The sequence below is a fragment of the Microtus ochrogaster genome, linkage group LG9, assembly GCF_000317375.1.
Source record: "Microtus ochrogaster isolate Prairie Vole_2 linkage group LG9, MicOch1.0, whole genome shotgun sequence".
Taxonomy (NCBI): domain Eukaryota; kingdom Metazoa; phylum Chordata; class Mammalia; order Rodentia; family Cricetidae; genus Microtus; species Microtus ochrogaster.
This window is the reverse complement of record NC_022034.1, coordinates 5,566,682-5,575,792: the sequence shown is the minus strand read 5'-3', so window position 1 is coordinate 5,575,792 and position 9,111 is coordinate 5,566,682. Positions and strand designations below refer to the sequence as shown.

General features: G+C 49.6%; 1 protein-coding gene across 4 annotated transcripts in view; it reads right to left on the bottom strand.

Annotated features, from left to right (window-relative positions):
* Sft2d1 (SFT2 domain containing 1) overlaps positions 1-8,584 on the bottom strand; it is a 16,629-nt gene extending 8,045 nt beyond the window's left edge. The window contains exons 1-5 of one of the 4 annotated variants that reach the window (XM_013352359.2): positions 8,445-8,522; positions 3,699-3,718; positions 2,009-2,095; positions 1,439-1,521; positions 67-148 (exon numbers count right to left, since the gene is read on the bottom strand). In XM_013352359.2, the coding sequence (XP_013207813.1) occupies positions 67-148; positions 1,439-1,521; positions 2,009-2,042 (199 nt within the window). In that variant the 5' untranslated portion in view covers positions 2,043-2,095; positions 3,699-3,718; positions 8,445-8,522. Of the gene's footprint in view, positions 1-66; positions 149-1,438; positions 1,522-2,008; positions 2,096-3,698; positions 3,719-8,444 lie in introns of all 4 variants that reach the window. The other 3 variants (XM_026787434.1, XM_005363363.2, XM_026787435.1) reach the window with 3 other exon arrangements.
* Positions 8,585-9,111: the final 527 nt, after the last annotated feature.

Genomic DNA, 9,111 nt, shown 5'->3' with positions numbered 1-9,111 from the left:
ACGTACTCACAGCAACAATGCAGAAAATACTTCAGAAAGTTTATAAAATGAACATTATTCACTTACAAGCATGATAACTGTAGCAAGCAATCTTGTTGTCTCGAACATTTTCTTCAGCTGCTTCACGGGACCCATCAGGAAGCACGTACTGTTGGAGACAGAGTAAGAGAGGCTCTAGTCTGGCTGTGCAAACACAAAATTGCTATAAAATAAACTGTGTGAGCTGTTTTCTTTCTTCCTTACTTTTCTGTGGGTTTGCTGCTTTTGTTGCTGTTTGGGACAAGAACTAGGCTGGCCTTAACCACCTCACATTCCTGCCTCAGCCTCCTATGCTGGGGACTTTCCGTCCTAACTTCATATCTGTTGTTAGTTGGAGATAGGGTCTTTCTATGTAGCCCAAGTTGGCCATAAACTCACAACTCTTCTGCCTCAGCCTCCTGTGCTGGGGACTTTCCGTCCTAACTTCATTTCTGTTGTTATCTGGAGACAGGGTCTTTCTAGGTAGCCCAAGCTGGCCATAAACTCACAATTCTCCTGCCTCAGTCTTCCGAGTGCTGGGTATTTATTTTCACTTTGAGACAAGGTCTAGCACATAGCCCAGGGTGGCTGACTTGGGACTGTTCCGCTTTCCCCTCCAGAGTATGGGTGTTACATGCATGTTCACATGTATGGTATTCCTCTTAACTTTGAAAGGTCACGTCACGACACGCAACGGCCTTATTGTAATCTTAATCTGACAGTGTGAAGAGTGAAGAGACCACGGATTGCCTCCCTCCCCACTTGGGTGGAAGCAAGGCCCTGAGGCAACCCTCAGGGACATAGGGGACACCCCACAGAGGACAACTCAGGCCCGGTCTTGGACTTTGCAGCCTGTACAGAGACCCACATCTGCTTACATCTGTACAGAGACCCACATCTGCTTACATCTGTGGTACTGTTAAAGCAGCACAGATGGGCTGGACCATGACATTCCACTCATCCCAACACAGCAACGGTCTCAGGGAAGCCAGAGCCCGCCCCAACAGCACACCACCTTCGGGTCTCTGCAATGCACCAACAGCTTCCTGCGTGAGTGCTGCTCCCCAGACCCTCCGCTCTACACGAGCCAGCACTGGAGGGCAGCTCTGGAGAACAGCATGTGAGGGCGGCCCTCTGTGCTCCCCAGTGCACCCCTGGCCACTTGGTACCGCTGGTACTCAGTTATCCCACAGCAGAATTACAGGATGAACTGACATTTACAAACAAGGCAGGTGGATCTCTGTGAGTTCAAGGCCATTCTGTTCTATAGAACAAGTTCTAGGTCAGCCAAGGCTACACAAAGAAACCCTGTCTGGGAGGAGGGTGTCAACAGAAACATGCTACTTACAAAGAACTTATTAGAAAGGAAATCTGGTACCGACCACAAACCAGGCATTTTGAGAAGCCAAAGCACACACACCTGGCCAGTGCGGCAAGGTTTCCAAGCGTGTAAAACACGGCAAAGAGTTTTATGCCATTGGGAAGCCACAGCAAACCAGTTCCCTGAGGTAGAAATTACAGTTAGTTACTTACAATGTGATCCTAAAACTTGAAAGTGCTTCTACCGCAGTTGATACTAAGTACTATACAATGCACGCTTAAACACAGTGAGGCTGTGCGGTGTCGAGTCAGGGTAGATAAATGTGCAGGAGCAGAACTGTCTCCACACGTCAGTAAATGGTCTGAAATGAACTAGTCACTTGAATACCAAGTTAAAACAGGCTTAGTAAAACACATCCAAATTACTCAGTGTCCACTTTTCAATACAAATTGGTATCATAAATACAATTTTAATATTTTCCTCAAATCACCAGAACATTAATTTCTGTATATTTTTAATCAATCCCTACATATTTATTTAAGGTCACTGTGTTCCATCAAAATAATCTAAGAAGCATTTAGTTAAAGCAGGCTACTTTTGTTGGTTCTAAATGAAATTATTCATTTAGCACAATATAAGACTACTAAACAACACACAGCTTTAACTCACGAGGATTGAACAGACAATGCCAGCCACAAAGCATATGACAAACCACTTCAGTCTGGTGTTGAAACTGAGGGATGAGGCATCCAGGACCTGAGGAAAGAGGAGACAACGGAACGTTAGGTCGGCATGTAGGACTCTGATCTACACTATATACACCAAGCAAGCTTTTTTGTTTTGTTCTTTTTTGAGACAGGACCTCTCTATGTAGCTCTGGTTGTCCTGAAGTCTCTATGATGACCAGGCTGGCCTTGAATTCAGAGAGATCTGCCTCCGGGTGCTGAGATTAAAGAGTGTGCTACCATGCCTGGCAGCAAATTCATTTGAACTTGGAAATGACTCCACGTCACTCTAAGTAATGCAGTCACCTCCGTGTTCTAAGGACACTAACCGCATGACACTGGGAAACAACCCGGCAGGTACAATCACAGCACTGTCTCAAAGTCCTTCCCTGCTGGGCAGCGCATGCATGCTTGCCCAGGCAGAACAACACAATGCAGAAGATGCATCTTCACGCCGAGTTATCCCAGGTGAGCAGCATGTTGGAAACTGCTGGGCTGAGCTTGGCACAGTTTCTTCCTATACCTCTCACCTTCTGCCCATCCTGGGAAGTGAGACAAGGGTGCTCTCAGCAGCAACCTTTAAGGAAATGGGGACGCTGGAAAGGAACAAGGAAGGCGCCCAGCAAGGGTGTGTTCACCCAGAGCTGCAGTGATGTCCACACTAAGGACGGGCTGGCTACTGGGGCCTTTGCCTCAGGTGATGCCGAACTGTGTGTAGGCTAGGGGTACAGTAGAGGTAACTGTGGAAAACTTGCAGAGAAACAGCGATGAACGCTGGGCTGGAGACATGAGGAAGGATCCTGGACAACAGCCGCACGGACCCACAACATGTGCACACCTGGCGACCCCCACTACAAACAGGCTCATTGAAAGCCAACTTCTGAGAGCAAGCACTGCACAGCTCCTGAACTTCTGACAGCAAACACTGCACAGCTCCTGAACTTTGCAGGCAAATTTTCTGAATGAAATTTTATTATAGGCCAATATTTCTATATGCCATGCAAATTCTATTCCAATTTTTAAAAAAGATTTATTTACTTGTTTTATGTATGAGTACTCTATCTCCATGTACAATGTTATGCCAGAAGAGGGCACCAGATCTCATTACAGATGGCTTTGAGCCACCATGTGGATGCTGGGAATTGAATCCAGGACCTCTGGAAGAGCAGCCAATGCTTTAACCACTGAGCCATCTCTCCAGTCCCTCTACTCCAATTTTGTAGGAAGTAAAAACAAAACAAAATGAAAACTATATATTCTTTGGACAATATGACAATCTAGCACACAGTCATAATTAAATGAATACTTCGAGATTGCCCAGTCCACTATTAAAACTTACCTTCCCAACGGGCTGTCAGTAGGTGTTTTAAGAAACCAGAGACCTGGCCAGGCATGGTACTGCACATTATAATCCTAGTACTTGGGAAGAAGACACAGGAGGACCAGGTGTTCAAAGCCAAAATCAAATGTATGGCAGTTCAAAGCTAGAAAACTAGAAATTCACAGGAATTTCTACTCCAAAATTTAAGTTTCTAGACAGCACTACCATCTACACTCCAGTCGGGATGTTTTTAGTGGTGGAACAGGAACTCGACTGTGCACCATCGTACAACTCCCCGGTTAGCACTCCTTACCTCAGCAGACCATCTGAATCCTCACGCAGCATGAAAAGCAGGTAGAACAGTAAGAGTCTGTCACACAACACACTGCACTCACCTCAGCGTCTCTGCGATGCACTGTAGCTCAGGCATGCTCGTCTAAGCAACCCCACTCATTCACAGCCTAACTGGACACGTGGCTGCAAACAGAGTGGAAAGCCTACAGACACCCAAAGCCCCTCCTTACCAGGGACGCATACACTATGCATGTTAACTGCAGAATAAAAAAACCCCAAATGTTACTTAACTAATATCCTAATGGTACATTCTTCAGACTCTGCTGTCACATACACTAGAATAACATGCTCTGTCATACGTGCATCCAAGTCCCACTATCAGTTAAGCGTGGTAACCGTTGCTAGTCATGACTTCTAAAAGTTGGTGTGATCTAGCAGGGATATTAGAATTTATGGAGAAAAGAAAAATACACGTTTTTATTTTTCTCTATGCGTTTAAGTCATTCCATTGTTTCTAAGTTCATATACTAGCTCCCCCTCAAGGGCCATCAACAGGCACATGGAATTATTTGTGCAGCAGTGTGCATCCCTCTCTTACTACCATCTCCACGTCTCCACGTGGTGACCTTAGAGATGCAACATAAGGACCGACTGGTGCCGTTAGAAACATGGGGCCCACAAGCCAGCAATGTGTGGCAGGACAGAAACCTCACGGGCAACACGACCCAGGTTTGCAGGGAGCCTCAGACCCGACCCTGCACCCCTGCAGGATCCGTGTCCACAAACTTCCTTACAGCCAAGGGGAGCAACCCACCACCTGTCAGCTCTCTCAGTCTCAGGAACACTCGCACATCACAACAGCCAACTGTTTTACTTGTCATCCGAAGGAACAAAAAACGTCCCCGCGAAGCAAGAGCCATGTTCTCTGTTTGAGGATTTCATGTCACCCACTCAACTCTTCTGACCAGGTGCCCACTAATAAGACACAGGAAGGAATCAGGACCAAAAGATGAACCACGGATGCTGACTCCTAGCAGTACAGGCACTGAAAACGAACATGCCCACCACCCAGCCAAAGCCACCTCTGCACCTGGACCAGATGCACAGGCTCGGGGCCACAGCACCTACGCTGCAGGAAGAGCTGCAGAGGACAAGGCCAGGCCAGTCCTCGGGAGAAGGACACATGCTGAAGCTTTCAATTGCACGAGCTTCCGTTTCTGCATTCCCCTCCGTTCCCCACCCCAAGTAACTGGCACATAAAGACAGCAGTCAGCAGAAGCTGGAGGCCGGCTCTCAGGGCGCTTGCTGCTGCACCCTCTCCCCTGAGGTCATGGAGTACAGAGCACTCTGCCCCATAATCTGTCCTCTTCTTCAGGACTCCTGTTCACAGGGCCAACCCCAGCCCACATGGTGGGTCTTGCATGATCTCCATAATCAACACGGGCAGCTAATCCTTTCTGTTCTTAGCCTATCTCCAGGGGTTCTTCTGTCACTCCACCACTGACAGGACCCTCTTCCTCCTTGCCATCACACCATCTCTGGAATTCCTGCTCAGAAATCCCAATCCTGGGGCTGGAGCGAAGGCTCAGCAGCCAGGAGCACTCTCAGATGCACTGGACCCAGGTTCACCCCCCGCACCCACATGTAGCCACCATTCCTAGCTCAAGTTCCAGGGTATTCGATGCACTCTCTGGCCTCAGTGGTCATCAGAGTTGCACACAGTGAGCTTACATGCATGTAGGAAAAATAAATAAATCAATCTTAAACAACATCAACAAAGCATATCCTCCTAACTGCTACCTTGTTGCCCCACAGGCCACCAACAGGACCCTCAGTTTCCCCTCATTTTATGTCTGCATATCATCAAGACAAGGTCCCAAGTTCTCTTCCTGCTGTCTCCACGTTGAAATGCCTACTCTGCATCCCAGCCTGCTCTCCTGAGCTCCCTGGGTTGAGTATAGGGAGCAGAGAGGTAGGTCAGTGTGTCACCAACTTCCCTGGCTGCCAGAAGGCTGCTTGCCCTCTAATGGCTCTCTCGTCTCTCTTCTTCCCACACCCTCTCAACCTGCTTTCTTCCTATTCCAGCTGACTATCTCAAGCCTCAGGCCTTCCCTCTGAGCAGACAACTCCACCTACTGACAAGAGAGAAAACTAAAGGTGGCAGAGGGAGCTCCTCACAACTGCCATGGTGTTCTCATCCAGCAGAACAGCCCCAGAGGCTCAGGGGTTCTGAATACTCAGAGAATTGTTGACGGGATTAGGAGGTACGGCCTTGCTAGAAGGGTGTCACTGGGGATGGGCTCTGAGGTTTCAAAAGTCCAGGCATTCCCAGTTGGCTCTCTCTGCCTTGTGGTTGTGTCTCAAGATGTGAGCTCTCAGCTACCGCTCCAGAGCCATGCCCGCCGGAAGCACAGTGAACCCTGATGGGGGGGGGGGGAGGAGGTGGACCAGGTCAGTGCAGGTCTGAGATACTAATCTGAGTTTAACTCTAGAGGCTACAGTGGTCCCAAGAGCAGGATGGGGTTTCTCTGAGGCCTGGTTCCCGCCTTTCACTAGCTCTTCCAGACATCTCCTAAGGAGGGTCCAGAACCCTAGCTTCTAGTCAATCCTGGGCCTCACATCCATCAACAGCAGGATGGAGCAGCTCAGCCCCTGCACAGGCAGAGAAGCATCTACTCAGAGGACCATTCTATCCTGCAGCACTAGTTCAGCACGACTCAGGGCACCCGTCATGGACACCGACAATCTGAGAGCAAACCTCCTGGTCCTCACCATCTCATAAGCTCCCCCATCTTCCGCTAAACCCTCCCAGGGGCCTGTGCTCTCCGCACACATCCTGCAGGACAAGCAGTGGGGTAGGCACCCTTCCCTCCTGGCCCAGGCTCCTCCCTGGAGACACCTTCTATGTCCAAGGCCACCAGGACACGGCACCCCTGTCCATCATCACTTTGTTACACCTTCAATCTTAGAGAGTCATGGTTGCCTTCTCACCCCAAGTCTTGACCAATGGCTTCACTACTGGAACAAACAACCCTGCCGAATTCTGAACTCTCCTCCAATGACCCAAGCCTCTCTCTTAGGTAGACCATCCCGGTTGCTCTTCCAGAGCAAAGCATTTATATACATACTGGAAAAGAGAGAAAACTGCAGAACTGAATCAGCATAGCCGAGATCTCCCTCGTGAACAGGCCCATGCTTTCATCTTGTTCTCAGGCGGTGGCGCTATTTTGGAAGCGTCTGGAAACTTGAGATGGTAAGGCCTAGTTGGCAGAAGTCACTCTCTAAGGCACGGTTCCTTTGAGGGACTTCTGCCTCTCCTTCCCGGAGCTGTGACGTGAGTGTCCTCCGCCATGTATCCCTGCTACCAAGAACTGAACGTCCACCACACCTTCCCCATCCTGACGGGCTGAAACCTTTGAAAATGCGAGCCACACTGGACCCTCCCTGAGCAGTTTCTGTCAGGCCCTGTGGAGACAGCATCTCATGGCTCCACAGCCCAGGAGATGCAATGGGATCCAGGATGCCCCTTCCTGCCTGCAGCCTTTGTCTCCCACACGCTCCCCTTCCAGCAAAGGAGATGTCTGTGCTAAATGCTTGTTTGCTACGGCTCCCTTGTTTGAGACGTGAATTCTGTGCACTGGAGGCCTCTATTGGTCACACAGAGAGTGCCAACTTCTTGGGAACCTGAGGATTTGCTGGAGTAAATAACCAAACTTACCGCCGATCACCTCCAGTCCCTTTGACCTTTGCCCAATTTCTCTACACCCTTTTTTCTCCTCCAGAAACAGCTTCAAGGAACAAGATCATGTCCTTGGGCCCACAAAAGAGCACTGTTCAACACTGTCCATTTCTGCAGTGGAAACCTTCTGGGATATGCTTGAACAGAAGCCACTGACTACTACTCAGTACACTTTAGAGGTGTTATTCAACCTCTAAAGGTGGGCTGTGCACCTAAGGAAATACATTTTCACTTTTAATCTGTTCCAATTAAATGGCTTCCTGTGGCCATTGCTTTATCAGATTTAGAGCAAGGAGAGAAGCATGAAGCAGTTCTTACTAACAAGCAACTTGGAGAAGTCATATATACAGCCATTTCTGAAGTGACTAGGTATAGGCTCTTGTATTGCAATTACAATACAGATTTCAGTTGGGGGGGGGGGGCTCTGTAGTTCCAGGCTCAAAAAAGCACACCACCATAACATAGATTTCACTTGTCTTAACAGACTAGTTCACAGTCCTGCTTACAAGGAAGGAAGTCGGAAACGAAAAAGGAACAAGCAAAAGATCTTCATGCAGTACAATTCAAGTTCAAGAGCTCCGTCTCTGTGCCAGGGCACAACAAAATGTGCTAGCATGCAAAACACGAAACAGTTCCTGTTTGCCTATTTTAAACTTTATGGAGGAAGTAAGCCTTTATCAAGTCTCATGTCTGGATCACATGTAAACACAAGGGTTCCGTTTATAAAAACCACGCATCGCTAAGGCGGGCGATCTGTAAAGGCAACGTTTAGCCCGGTGTAGCTTCACGTCTGTGCTAGTCTCCCCATTCTCTAGGCCAGGTTCCAGCCCTGATCTCATTCACCACAACTTCAGAGACAAAAGGGGGGAAACTGACACCCAGAATCCCTGGGTTGGCCACTAGCAGCCGGGCCCCCGAGGCCTCAGCACTCGCTGCAGGGACTGACAGCCCCGGGCGCTCGGTGGCGACCCCTAGACGGGTCGCGACCCGCCCCCCTCCCGCCGTCCCCGCGGCCGGGGACGGTACCTGTGCCGTCAGGCCCTGCTCCTCGTCGTCCTGGCCGCTCAGGACGCGCCGCAGCTTCTCCATGGCCGCTCCTCGGGCAGCCTGCCCCGCACGCCCACCCGGAAGCCAGGAACCCGCACTTTCCAAGTGCTAACCGGAAATCCGGGCTTCCGCTTCCTTCAGGCATGCGCACCTCTTCGCCCTTGAGCGGCTGGGGGCGGGGTGGGGGAGGGGTCGTGGGGACCTGCGAGTCACTTCCGGCGCGCACCCGGGGGACCGCGGAGGGCGGGTGTTCTCTCGAGGGGCCTTATTCTCTCTGATCTGAAATGCTTCGTCAGGGCAGTCTGTGCAGCGAGGTGCCGACAAACACGTAGTGTCCGTTTGCATGCCTCTCCTGTCCCGATTGCTTTGGTTAAAATTTGGCAATGAAATGTCCTTTATTTTGTTTAACTTAACGAACAGCTTCCTCCCTAAAATCGAACCAGGAAAAAAGGGTTAATTGTCTATCGTACTGCCTTTAAAGATGCAGTCATTACAGGAACCCTAGAAAAGAAAGTCATGGACCTATGAAACCGCGCCAGCATTTTTTAGGGAGTCGGACCCGTACGAACTAAAGTGCAAAACCCCATCCTTCTGCCCTTTGAAAGGCCATAACGATGATAACGAACGTACAACAGAATTGTCCCTG